The sequence below is a fragment of the Ammodytes marinus genome (assembly GCF_949987685.1).
Source record: "Ammodytes marinus genome assembly, chromosome: 3".
Lineage (NCBI taxonomy): Eukaryota > Metazoa > Chordata > Actinopteri > Uranoscopiformes > Ammodytidae > Ammodytes > Ammodytes marinus.
Window position 1 is genome coordinate 5,159,351 of NC_137232.1, and position 14,850 is coordinate 5,174,200.

Sequence of the window (14,850 nt, forward strand, 5' to 3'; positions counted from 1 at the left end):
GCTAATGAATAGAAATAAAACATTTAAATACAATAGAAATTGCAGGTTAAAATTTGAAACAGGAAAGTCTTCAGACTTGATTTAGAAGAGCTGAGAGTTGCAGCAGACCTCAAGTTTTCTGGGTGTTTGTTCCAGATATTTGGTGCATAATAACTGAAAAGCTGCTTCTCCTTGTTTAGTCCTAACTCTAGGGACTGTAAGTAGACCTGTCCCAGACGACCTAAGGGCTCTGGACGGTTCATAACGTATCAGCAAGGACAATAAAGAACAATAACATGAGAATAAAGTTGACAGAGGACAAAGGTGAATAGATGAGAGGGCTGCGGCGCCATAAGATTGTACAGATCATGGCGACCGTGGCTCAGGTGGTTAAGCGGGTTGGCCAACGATCCAAGGGTTGACGGTTCGATCCCCGCCCGGCCACCTGTGTCATGGTTGTTGTGTCCTTGGGCAAGACACTTCACCCACCTTGCCTTGTGTGAATGTGTATGATTGCTGTATGTTTGAGGTGGTGGTCAGAGGGGCCGTTGGCGCTGAATGGCAGCCACGCTTCCGTCAGTCTGCCCCAGGGCAGCTGTGGCTACTCTCGTAGTTTACCACCACCGGTATGACTGTGTGTGAACGAATTGAACCAGGATCCCTGTAAAGCGTCTTTGAGTGCCTAGGCAATAAAGCGCAATATAAAACCTATCAATTATTATTATTAATTATTATGAAGTGACTGTATAAGACCTTATCTTTACAAGCCACTTGGCAAGAAGAGAGCCACCATGATTAAATAGTATAGGGTTATGTAAAAACAGGAGAAGCACTTTGATGTATTTGTTATTTTATTTGCTTAAATTTGTTGTGTCGTTGCAGTAACGTGATATTGTACTGCATACTAATATGAGTACTGTATACTAATATGAGTACTGTATACTAATATGAGTAGGGCAGACTGTGTTTCATGTTGTGGAAAAATCTAAATCAAAGTATTTCAGGGGACTGGATGGGAATGTGGCAATGTGCTCAACACGTACGTATCACACCACCAGAGCTCACACCTGGCACCACACTGTTTAAAGCTGTGTGCGATAATGAAAAGCTCTGGCAGCAAGCCCACGCTCATCAACATGTTAGGAAGACTCCCACGCTGAGCACAAATAACTTCTCACCATATAATCACACAGACAGACAGTCAGAAAGACACACACACACACACCTTCCAATGAGAAAACAAACAGGTGAGCCATGGTTTACACAGCTTGGATTGGCCCTTACCTCCACCTCGTCCTCGTTGAAGCCAATCACAGTCAAGGCTTTCCTCACCATCTTCCAATCGCTGCGGTCGTTGATGGAGCTCACTTTGGGACAGTTACCCTATGGAAACACACACACACACACACACACACACACACACACACACACACACACACACACACACACACACACACACACACACACACACACACACACACACACACACACACACACACACACACACACACACACACACACACACACACACACACACACACACACACACACACACACACACACACACACACACACACACACACACACACACACACACACACACACACAGGAGTCTGAGTTCAAACTTTCACTTTTTGGTTAGTCCGTCCAACATGATGTAATGATTATATATAGTACTGTATAGTTTGGGCAGTCAGTGTTTTCATATGGAGCGTTGCAGACCTAGAACACAATACTAAGTGTCATAAGGGATCTGCCAACCTTTACTTCATTTACCGAACACCTAAAAACATTGTTACTGGAATACCAACATCAGACTCATAATCTACCTCCTTGTAGTTGTATGTGTGGGATTCTTGTTGGGCTGACATTGGGGATGTGGCTACATTGTGTGTGTGCAATAAATGTGCAATATAACTAGGACTTTAATACCTTAGCACTTAAGAACTTTAGGACTTGGCTATGAACTTATATTGTCCCCACCCCCCCCCCCCCCCCCCTCTTACAATGGCTGGTCTTTCAAAAAGCAGAATTGTTTTTGTTAATCTTTTATTATTGTTGTTTTATTGATTGTGTTGTGGTGTGATTGACTTGTGAATTGGACATAAACCTTCTAAAGGGACTAGAGGAAGAAATAAGCTACCGGCTATCATCTTGCTGCATATACTTGTAAATGCTTATCAATATATGTCCCCGTTTTAAAGACATAATTCATCTGAAAGTCCTTCTGAACACACCATACATTACTCATAGTGAAGGTAAGGAACAGACACGTTAGGTCAAATCCATTAAGCAGCTCATGTGTGAATAGGTGTTTACGTGTAAAGTCAACACCTATGTGTGTGCGCGACGTCAACACCTTTTTACACTAACACACACAGGAAGGTGTTTTTGCTCAGTAGCCTGGGTGTGTGTGTGTGTGTGTGTGTGTGTGTGTGTGTGTGTGTGTGTGTGTGTGTGTGTGTGTGTGTTTAGTCAGAGGAGAGTTTGGGCTAGCGCCTTAAGGCAGATTTGCCCCCTGAGGAAAGCTCCTCAATGAGAGCCTATTACCCAGAACTCCCACTGGGGGACTGGGAGGGACACAAACACACACACACACACACACACATTATGCGCACACACACATGCACACAGACACACACACACACTTGTGGCTTACGAAAGGACAGGACTTCCTGCAGTGTTTACAGCAGGTTTGTAATCATCTACAGGTGTCTGGTTGCAGGCCAGAGGTGTGGCTGGAGAATGACTTATTAGGTTTACCCATGAACAGATAGATACATTGACCCACATTTAAAAATAAAACACATTCCAACTGCCAACATTTACCAGACACTGACACCAGTTCCTCCCCGTTTAATTAATACATTGTTGTTCTACCAAGTTTATCAAAATCGGGAAAACACACACACACACACACACACACACACACACACACACACACACACACACACGTAAACATAAACTAAGCAATGTTACACAAAACAAAAACAAACAAAATGACCGCAGAGTTCTACCTTTCACTTTTGAGTAAATCCATCCTGGATGATGTAATGAGTGATGACCAGCGTTTAATGCATAGACAGTATACTGTATGTCATGGACACCAGTTTGAAATGATATCAACTTTGTTTTTGAGGAATCAAAAGTCGTCCAAATACTACAATACCCATGAGCCTCGATTCCTTCCATTAGGACAGAAAAAGATGGCAGCCGGAAGTGAGAATCGGAGCAGTAACAATTCATCAATGTGAACTGCCAGTAAACAAGCTGCTTACCTTGACCAGGTACTGGTACTGCTGGGGGTTCCTCTCCAGACCCAGGCGTCTCAGCAGGTCCTCCTCCCCTCCCTCGATCAGCTGGTAGAAGATGTGGAAGTTCCTCTCCCCGTGGTTCTGGTGCACCACGCGGGACTTCTCCAGCAGGTAGTTGATGATGTGTCCTCCAACAGGGGCGCCCTGTCGCCGAGACACAGGCCAGGGAGGGGAGGGGGAGAGGGGGGAGGAGGAGGAGGAGGAGAGGGTAAGAGGGCTGGGGTACTGAAGGAGGTTTGAAATAACATGCAGGGTCCACAGGGGATTGTGTAGTCCATAACATATTATGTGTGTGGATACAGCAGGGAGGAATGTATATATATATATATTGAAGAAAAGAAAAAGCTTAGGATTTCATACATTTCCCCTATCGGTAAAATGGTACGGTATTCATATAATGTATATTGACAAAAAACCTCAATTAAAGCCATTTAAGAAAATCACATGGATGTCTCGTAAAAATATGAATTAAAATAGAATAAACACTAGAATCCAATATAAAGAGGTGTTTCATGTGTGGTATTCATTTCTGGGGCTGTTTTGAGTCACTGGGTCACATCATGCGGAAGCTATTGAAGAAAAAATGAATTATTATTTCTTTATTATTATCAAAATATTTGTTCAAAATAAATTATTACACATTATTGATATACAGTATCTCACAAAAGTGAGTACACCCCTAACATTTCTTCAAATATTTCATTATATCTTTCCATGCGACAACACTGAATAAATGACACTTTGATACAATGTCAAGTAGTCAGTGTACAGCTTGTATAACAGTGTAAATTTACTGTCCCCTCAAAATAACTCGACACACAGCCATTAATGTCTAAACTGTTGGCAACAAAAGTGAGTACACCCCTAAGAAAAAATGTCCAAATTGGGCCCAAAGTGTACATTTTTTGTTTTGCCATCATTATTTTCTAGCGCTGCCTTAACCCTCTTGGGCATGTAGTTCAGTAGAGCTTCCCAGGTTGCAACTGGAACCCTCTTCTACCCATTCATGACGACATCAAGGAGCTGGTGGATATTAGAGTCCTTGCGCTCCTCCATCTCCCGTTTGAGGATGCCCCAAAGATGCTCAATAGGGTTTAAGACTGGTGACATGCTTGGCCAGTCCATAACCTTTACCCTCAGCTTCTTTAGCAAGCCAGTGGTTGTTCGGAGGTGTGTTTGGGGTCGTTATCATGTTGCAGTACTGCCCTGCGGCCCAGTTTATGAAGGGAGGGGATCATGCTCTGCTTCAGTATGTCACAGTACATGTTAGAATTCAATGAACTGTAGATCCCCAGTGCTGGCAGCACTCATGCAGCCCCAGACCATGACACTCCAACCACCATGCTTGACTCTAGGCAAGACACACTTGTCTTTGTACTCCTCACCTGGTTGCCGCTCCACACTCTTAACACCATCTGAACCAAATAAATGTATCTTGGTCTCATCAGACCACAGGACATGGTTGCAGTAATCCATGTCCGTAGTCTGTTTGTCTTCAGCAAACTTTTTGTGGGGTTTCTTGTGCATCATCTTTAGAATAGGCTTCCTTCTGGGATGACAGCCATGCAGACCAGTATGATGCAGAGTGCGGCGTATGGTCTGAGCACTGACAGGTTGACCCCCCATCCCTTCAAGCCCTTCAGCAATGCTGGCAGCACTCATACGTCTATTTTCCAAAGCCAACCTCTGTGTACGACGCTGACCACGTGCACTCAACCTTCGTAAACTGGGCCGCAGGGTGGTATTGCAACATGATAACGACCCCAAACACACCTCCAAGACGACCAGTGGCTTGCTAAAAAAGCTGAGGGTAAAGGTTATGGCTTGGCCAAGCATGTCTCCAGACCTAACCCCTATTGAGCATCTTTGGGGCATCCTCAAACAGAAGGTGGAGGAGCGCAAGGTCTTTAATATCCACCAGCTCTGTGATGCTGTCATAAATGGGTGGAAGAGGGTTCCAGTTGCAACCTGTGAAGCTCTAGTGAACTACATGCCCAAGAGGGTTAAGGCAGTGCTGGAAAATAATGGTGGCCACACAAAATATTTACACTTTGGGCCCAATTTGTAAATTTTTTCTAAGGGGTGTACTCACTTTTGTTGCCAGCAGTTTAGACATTAATGGCTGCGTGTCGAGTTATTTTGAGGGAACAGTAAATTTACACTGTTATACAAGCTGTACACTGACTACTTTACATTGTATCAAAGTGTCATTTCTTCAGTGTTGTCCCATGGAAAGATATAAAGAAAAATGTGAAGAAATGTGAGGGGTGTACTCACTTTTGTGAGATACTGTATTATTATTTTTTTTTTAATTCTCAATAATATGCAATAGAAGAGCCTAGCCTTTTCTAGTCATGTGTTCATATTTCTAGCACATTTGAAACCTTGAGAACACAAGGATTTTAAAACCAAGCATTTTTTTCAAAACTTTCCAGACTCTGTACCAACCCAATATACAGCCGTGGAAAAAAATGAAGAGACCACTCCAAATGTTCAGTGTCTCTAGTTTTACTATTTATAGGCATATGTTTGAGTAGAATCAAGATTTTGGTTTTATTTTATAAACTACTGACAACATTTCTTCCAAATTCACAATAAAACTATTGTCATTAAGAGCATTCCCATGAAGTAATGTAGAGATGAAGATTGAAGAAAAATCCAGACTGGTCTCTTAATTTTTTCCGCGGCTGTATATATGACCTTATCAGACTGTTTATACTTTGCAACAATTGCATAATAGTTTTTTACTAGTTTTTTAAGTAAAGTACCTCAAAATTAGTTATATTAGGAAGCATTTGAGTTAATGTGCTGAGTTACTTTAAAGCAATGATGGGGTCAAATAATTGTAGCCTTCTGCATCTAAAAACACCTGAGATGTATCCATACGTTTATCAAGGGACGTCATGCAGCCTAGCACTTTAAGGCTGCTTTGTCATTTATTTACGAAATGTGTAAATTTTTAATGACGATATATTATATGAACTATGAAATTGTCGTGTTTTCAAGTTTGTATATTATGTATTTGGTTTGTTGTTATTTGGTGTTTGAGTCTGAAATAGAGGATTTTTACATCAGGTAGCATGGACATTTTCAATACATTTCAATCAAATACACCCCCCCCCCCCCCCCCCCCCCGTGTTATATATTTTTTTTTTCCGCGGCTGTATAACTTTGTTCAAATTGTTCATATGTAAATCTGAGAGACGCTTTTGAAAGTTGGGTTATTCAAGATGTTCCGGCAGCAATATTATTTTTGGTTCTGACAATAATCTGCTTCCCTCTGCAGAAGACTTGTCAGACAGTGTTTTACTCTGGCGTCACGTAGCTTGCCAGTGTAAATCCCAGTCATGTGCTCACCTTGAAGTCAAACTGAATGTCCATGTACTTCCCAAAGCGGCTGGAGTTGTCGTTACGCAACGTCTTGGCATTACCAAAAGCCTGGAGAGAGAGAGAGAGAGAGAGGGAGAGAGAGAGAGGGAGAGGGAGAGGGAGAGGGAGAGGGAGAGGGAGAGGGAGAGGGAGAGGGAGAGGGAGAGGGAGAGGGAGAGGGAGAGGGAGAGAGAGAGAGAGAGAGAGGGAGAGAGAGAGAGGGAGGGAGGGGAAGAAAGACAGGAGAGGAGTGCTGAGTGATTGATGCATTAAAAGGCTTAGCCAGATAAGATGGACTATCAGTGATAAAGAGCGAATGGATGGCAGCAGTGAAACAAAGAGAAAAATACTAAAGTTATTAGTGAGAGTTCCCCACAGTGCCCGTCTAGGACAGTAAACACAGATTACAGGGCTTACAGTGTGTACTCTAACACACACCTACTTCTACACATCTGGAAAGCATCTGGCCCCCGGACAATATGCCAGACATCAAAACAAGCGCTTCCGTAAACTCTTTAACACATCTACATCCTCCACTGGCTTTTAACCAAAACACAGAGGAAAGCAATCACCACTGCATACTCTACTACAGTTTACATTCCTTTTAACCCAAACATATTTGAAGCAGTGTATGTGTGGGCAAGAAATGCTCATGATGCTCAAATATGATCAACTGATGCAGGTTTTTGAGAGCACACAGCACTATTAATATGGAATGCATTTACATATGGATGATAATGTATTTGAATGCAAAAAAAAAAGTAATTTCCCCTGCTTTTTCAAATCTATCACAGAGGAAGTGAAAAAATACTGACTGCCAACTACACAACCCCCCCCCCCCCCCCACCCACCCAACAGAGTCTTCACTGACTTTATATATTGTCAGATACAGTCATATGAAAAAGTTTGGGAACCCCTCTCAGCCGGCATTATAATTGACTCTGCTTTCACACAAAAAAAGATAAAAGTGGTATGTCTTTAATTTACCAGGAACAGCTAAGTACTGGGATGTTTTCCAAACAAAGATTTTTTGAAAAGCAGTATTTAGTTTTATGAAATTAAATAAAATGTGAAAAACTGGCTGTGCAAAAATATGGGAACCCCTGTGGTCTTGCTGATTTTAATGCATGTAACAGCATGTAAAACTGAGGACTTTAAACACAAAATTGGTTGGATTATGTTGTTAAGCCTTGAACCTCATATAAAGGTCTGTTTAATCATGATAAAAGGTATTTTAGGTGCCTAAATGCAAGTTCCACTTCTCTTTGACTCTCTGCAGAAGTGAGACAGAATGCGATCATCAAAACAGCTCCCAAAAGATCTTAAAAACAAAGATTATTCATTGTCATGGTTTAGGGGAAGGCTACAAGAAGCTTTCCCAAAGGTTTCAATTGTCAATTTCTACTGTAAGGAACGTTGTCAGGGAATGGAAGGACACAGGCACAGTTGCAGTTAAACCCAGGTCTAGCAGACCAAGAAAAGTACAAGAGCGGCATATGCGGCGGATTGTGAGAATGGTTGCACACAACCCAAAGATCACCTCCAAAGACCTGCAAGAACATCTGGCTGCAGATTGTGTATCTGTACATGGTTCTACAATTCAGTGCAATTTGCACCAAAACATCTGTATGGCCGGGTGATGAGAAGGAAGCCCTTTCTGCGCCCACGCCACAGATACAGTTGCATGGAGTATGCAAAAGCTCATTTAGACAAGCCAGATTCATATTGGAAGAAAATGCTTTGGACTGATGAGACAAAAATTAAGTTATTTGGTCTTTATAAAAAGCAGATGTTTTGGTGCAAATTGCGCTGAATTGTTGAACGATGTACAGATACACAATCTGCAGCCAGATGTTCTTGCAGGTCTTTGGAGGTGATCTGTGGGTTGTGTGCAACCATTCTCACAATCCTCCACCTATGCCGCTCCTGTTTTTTTCTTGGTCTGCCATGCCTGGGTTTAACTGCCACTATGCCTGTGTCCTTCCATTTCCTGACAACGTTCCCTACAGTCGAAATTGACAATTGAAACCTTTGGGAAAGCTTCTTGTAGCCTTCCCCTAAACCATGACAATGAACAATCTTTGTTTTTCAGATCTTTTGGGAGCTGTTTTGATGATCCCATTCTGTCTCACTTCAGCAGAGAATCAAAGAGAAGTGCAACTTGCATTTAGGCACCTAAAATACATTTTCTCATGATTAAACAGACATTTCTATGAGGTTCAAGGCTTAACAACATAATCCAACCAACTTTGTGTTTAAAGTCATCAGTTTTACATGCTGTTACAGACATTAAAATCAACAAAACCACAAGGGTTCCTATATTTTTGCACAGCCAGTTTTTCACATTTTATTTTATTTCATACAATCAAATACTGCTTTTCAAAAAATCTTTGTTTGGAAAACATCCCAGTACTTAGCTGTTCCTAGTAAATTAAAGACATACCACTTTTATATTTTATTTGTGAAAGCAGAGTCAATTATAATGCCGGCTGAGAGGGGTTCCCAAACTTTTTCATATGACTGTACATCCATAACTGTCACTTTAAAACGCTGGTTATTATGGATCGCCCTTGTCTTTGACTCCTGCGAGGCCACCGTACATGCATACTGCACATCAAAATGTACATCCAGTTGATTGCATATTGCACATTGTAAATATTTTTCATCACATTGCAATTGAACTTATCTACTTTTTAAATTCTATTCTATTTTATATACAGTACACCGTTTCATATTGCACAGAACATTCCTTTGCACTTCTTAGTATTTAGAATTTATCTTATGTAAATAGTGTTTATTTATCTTATTTAACTCTATATTTCTTTTCTCCCGTTCCAACTGCACTGTGGGCCAGAGACAAACGCCATTTGGATTCTGATGTATGTCTTGCATATATCAGAACTGACAATAAAAGACTTTGACTTGACTTGATTCTGTCTGTTGGCAGGCGGAATCAAAGCAAAAACAATGTCTCTTTATCACTTATCTCTTTATTAAACAGTATGTTTCTTTATAAGCTGTGGAGTGGCTGCTGGAGAAGTGATAGTACATAGAGTAACATCATTAGGATGATGGATTTCTGCCCTGATATGACCATAATAAAACATTATTCATGTTGCTTTAGTACTTCATATATTAGCCTTGGCAAATACCTTATCAAGCCTTCATTTTAAAAACAGTGCTGACGGATTGATGTCTTATTTTCATAGAAAGCAATAAGCATCAACAAAACCACTGTACTCTATCTATGAAGCCAGCCCACATTCATCAACACTTTGATTCACTCATTCACTCCCTCAAAAACAGCGTGGTAAATTCAGCTGTAGTATTAACTAATCCAATAAGCAATCCAATGAGTAGCTATTTGTCAGTGTAGTCCACAGACAGGACTTGAGATTCAAGATTCAAGATGGTTTATTTGTCATTAATGCACAACAATTAAAGCAGCAGTCGTTGACAATGAAATTCCTGGGTCTCAGGCTCCTTCAACAGTGTAATATAAAATAAGGAAAAAGTATGAGAGAGACACACAAGTGAAGAGAGCCACATCTGAGACGTAAACCAACAGCAAAGTAGTGCAAAGGACACAGTGCGGTCAAATAAGTCACCATACAAGTCAAAAGTAGAATGCAAAATATAGTAAGATGTAAATGAAATAAAATACTGTACATAACATGTTAATAAAAAAAGAAATAAAGTGAAATTAAAAATGTTTGGATATGTCGTCTCGGCTGTTCTTTGTTTTGGGCCTTTTTTCAACCGCCGCCTCTTTCCCTTGACATTTAGTTTTTATCATGACACCTGTTCTTACACAGACCCCTACAGGTAGCAAAAGCAAAGCCGTCTCCGCATAAAGAGTATTATATAATATGCTAAAAGAACTATTCAAATTGTAGCTTTCGTTTAAAAATGTCTATTTTCATAAATAACAAACAGAAAAGCAATAGACTCATTAAAACGGCTGCGACATATGGTCTTGACTTATATAGCGCTTTTTAGCCGATTTTCTCAGCCCCAAAGCACTTTGCAATTCTCACCACATTCGCCAATTCATACACCGATGGCAGTAGGATCCATGCAAGGCGCCCTCTGAACCATCTGGAGCAATTTGGCTTCAGTGTCTTGCCCAGGGACACTTCGACATGTGGCGGGGACGATCTCCCTACCCACTGCGCCACTGCCCCCCCATATGTACAAACCTATGTATGCCTATGAGTGACTGCTCACCTCCAGAACAGGGTTGGACTGCAGCAGGCGGTCCTTGACTGTCTGCACATGCTCACTGGCTGGACAGGTGACGGCGTAGTACTGGAGGATCTTCTTGGAGGCCTCCGTCTTCCCCGCTCCACTCTCCCCTGAGATGAGGATACACTGGTCCTTCCTCTCCGTCCTCAGGGAGCGGTAGGAGTTGTCTGCCACCGCGTAGCTGCAGGGTGGATGGGGGAAGGGGGGGAGGTACAGGGGGGTCAGCCATGGATGTGACAGATGGAGTATGAATGTGTGATTGAAGCAGGCCTCGGACTGTACAGTTGTTTGTTTTTAAAGCTTTTTTCCTGTCGAGAGCATGTAACCCAAATTGTAAAGTCACGTGCTGTAGAAAGCAAAAGAAAGAGCTTAAAGATGCTAACATTGAGTTTTGGGGAACAACAAAATCAGGTCATGGAGCTGTGGTTGTGTCACTAAAAGCAGACCTTTTATCAATTAAACAAAGTCATTCTAATCCCATTTTATTGTGAAAATGAGTCAGCGATTCTGGAGAACGCTTCTTGTCAAAATCACTTTTTGATCAAATCAGTGAATCAGTGATCCTCGTGATCTGCTACCTGTGTGCGCACTGAAAATGTTTTGCCGTGCTACAGTGGGCCCCCTTTGTTTACAAACCCCTTTGTTTTCATACCCCTTTACAGAGCCTAGGCTGTGTATTGACACCAGATTTTCTTTCAGTCCACACGCAGTATGTACAGGTAGCGGATCGTGAGGAGATAATCTCAGATTTTGACAAAGTGATTTTGTTCTTAAGAATTGCTTACTCCACCTTTAATTACAGAGTTGATGTTAATAATTCTAAAACATATTTAAGAGATATTTTTATGAATCAATGCATTTAGCATTTACATAAATAATGTAACAGTGTGGTGTCAACGTAGACAGTTGCATCAGTCATGCATGGTGAAAAGTGTGCAGCAATCTTTTGGAAAACTTGTGTGTACATGTAAGATATGATGGCATGGCACAGTGTGGGAACACAGACACACTGGCCTGGCAGTATGAATCATAAGGTCCACACACACAGCCTGTTTTTAGTTACAGGATCATTTGTCAGCCGCTCGCTGCTATCAGCACCTCTATGTTGTTTCAGCATGTTGGAAAACATTTCTGACACCCGACTAATTGCTGGAAGATAAAAGAAGCAGCTTGTGCATGGTATGTGTGCGCTATTTGGGGGGGGGGGGGTGGCGGGGGGGTTCAGGTTCAGGTTCAGGTCAGAGGAATTCCCTTTTCAAATCTCTTGCCTGGTATCCATCAACATTTGCTTACTTTTCTGTTATTTCCACCTCTCCCTACCGCTATCCTCCTCCGGCAAAATCGCTTCTTTCTTTCCACTCGAAGGGGGAGAGAAAATATTTGGCTCTACCCTCAAGTGTTGAACTATCGCCAGGGTAAAAAAACAACCAGTAGTGTGGAGAGCCGAGAGATAGACAAGAGCCAGTGAGAGCTTCTGAAATGTTTCGGGGTGACGACGCCACTTCAAGCCTTAACAACATAATGCACTTGATTGTCTGGTGGCTGAAGCGACGGCTCATCTGGGTTAGGGGTTTTTAAACAGGGGAATTCCCTAACCATTCCTGTGGCAACCTTCTCAAAGCAACACTCTGCCCTCCAGCCATGACGTGATGTAAACAGTCTGTGAAGGGACAGTGAGCTCCATGTCCATCCAGAGCATTACGTAGCTTCTTGTTGTCTGAACCTACTCACTATGAGAACATTTATTAGGTCATCTTCCAGCAAACAACACTTTATAAAGAGACAACAGGCTCTTTCTTTAGGGCGTTGGAGAGAGAGGGAGAAAAAGACAGCTGTAAACAAGCTGTCCATCATCAACCATATGGTGAATGTTTGGGCCCTTTTTTCCCAGATTCTGCTGTAATAGCAAAAAAAATATGCTATTAATCACTCCTCCCATCTTTCACTACATACAGTATATCGCTGCATTCAAGGTCTGAAACCAATGCATTCCATATGAGATGTGTCCAAAGGGAGGAACATGATAGATTTATGTGAATGACTTTATGCTCCCAAGAAGGATGATTTTAAAAAAAAACAGCCTGTCCCTCTCCATCTGATTACTTTGTATCCTTCATATCAGATTAGGTAACACTTTACAATAAGGGTACATTAATCAACCGCTAGTTAAAGCGTAGTTAATAAGCATTAACTAAGCATTTATTAACCGTTAATAACTGCTTAAGTGATGCTTAATAGGCATTAACTTCGCATTCTGTAACTGTTATGCTAAGTTAATGCTTAACTAAGCCTAAGTTAAGATAGCATTAACCAACCATCAATAACTAAGCATTAACAGTTAGATAATGCTTAATAACCATTAACTACAGCTTAACTAACCATTAACTAATCATTGTACCCTTATGGTAAAGTGTTAGCGAGCTGTAGAGTGTGCAGTGTGCAGAGGCAGTGTGTACTCACATGTGTGGGGAGACCTCGTAGAAGTTGACCCCTCGGTATCGCTCCATGTGGTTCTTGGTGTAGATCTCCAGGTCTTTGTATGGGTTGACTGACACCAGCACTGAACCAATGTACGTCTGATGGAGAGGAGAGCACACAGGACACACACTCAATTGTATTGGTGTGTTTGAAAAAGGACAAGGATCACTCCCAAATACATTAACAGAGACTGCATATGTCTGAAGTGTACTGCATGTCCCACTGACACTGTATCGCCTTCTGACTTGTCAACAGTAGTTATATGAGTGGGTTAATGTTAACATCAAGCACACAGTTCAATGTTTAAGTCAGACTTGACCAATGTACCTAGTTAAAGGTGGGGTAAGTATGTAATTCTGGGGAATGTTTTTTTTTTTTTTTTTTAAGATTTTTTTTTGGCATTTTTATGCTTTATTGATAGTGTAGAGACAGAGTTGAAATGGGGCAGAGAGGGGAGTGACATGCAGAGAACGACCGCGGGCTGAAATCGAACCCGGGTCCACTGCTGGCCGAGGCCCATGGAGGGGACGCCTTACCAACTGAGCTAAAGGCGCCCCTGGGGAATGTTTGTTGACAAATTACTTTATGTCTAAATCAGTGAATATGTCCTCACCTGTCGGCACTGTGTGTGTGTGTGTGTGTGTGTGTGTGTGTGTGTGTGTGTGTGTGTGTGTGTGTGTGTGTGTGTGTGTGTGCGCGCACTGAGAAAGAAATCAAGTGTTTAAAGTAGCAGATTTGTGAGGAGATATTCACTGATTTTGACAAAATTATTTGTCAAACAAACCTCCTCTACCCCACCTTTAGGTCATTTTGCAGTGAGAACATCATCATGTCTGAGTAAAACATAACACTGGTTAGTGTAGTGGAGATTCAGTTGTGATCCTTATCAGACACAGGAGACCACCATGCAGAGGTTAAAGTGTGTGTAGGAGATGCTTCTAGATCATTGTGTCAGGCTGGACCTGCTCATTTAAAAAGCACACAAGTCATTTCCAGACCTCAGTTGTATAATGCTTAAAGAGACTACGAGGAGCCTTTACATGTTTCGGAAACAGTCTCATTTTCGTTCTGGTAAGGAAAATGACCTGTAACAGCAAACAAGACCATCAAATAGCTATTTTATACAGTTATTTATAATGCTCTTGCTTGGGTCCGAATGCCCTCAAAATCAGACAATTGGATTTATGGTTTACTTTGCTTCACCGTCATTATATTAACCTTATTAATCTTTCGTAGTCACACTTTTCGCTCTGGTCCACATTAAATGTTGCAGTGTGCATCTTTAGATGTATTTTCTTGTGTGAATGTGTCAATGTTTTCACATCACTGCCATCCAAAAAGAACCAGTGAATGAACCTTACATCTTTGTCTCCGTCCTGTGATTTAGAGAGAAGCTTTTCCATAAACTGATAATAACACGTCAGGAAATAACTAAGAAATGGTAGAAGAGAAATGTACAAGATAG

General features: G+C 41.6%; 1 protein-coding gene across 5 annotated transcripts in view; it reads right to left on the reverse strand.

Annotated features, from left to right (window-relative positions):
- The window catches only part of LOC307271399 (unconventional myosin-Ic-like), a 77,536-nt gene that overhangs the window by 18,598 nt on the left and 44,088 nt on the right, over window positions 1–14,850 (reverse strand). For all 5 annotated transcript variants that reach the window (XM_080053836.1, XM_080053840.1, XM_080053839.1 and 2 more), the window contains exons 3-7: window positions 13,368–13,483; window positions 10,890–11,088; window positions 6,651–6,731; window positions 3,258–3,437; window positions 1,264–1,362 (exon numbers count right to left, since the gene is read on the reverse strand). In XM_080053836.1, coding sequence (XP_079909962.1) covers window positions 1,264–1,362; window positions 3,258–3,437; window positions 6,651–6,731; window positions 10,890–11,088; window positions 13,368–13,483 — 675 coding nt within the window. The remainder of the gene's footprint in view (window positions 1–1,263; window positions 1,363–3,257; window positions 3,438–6,650; window positions 6,732–10,889; window positions 11,089–13,367; window positions 13,484–14,850) is intronic.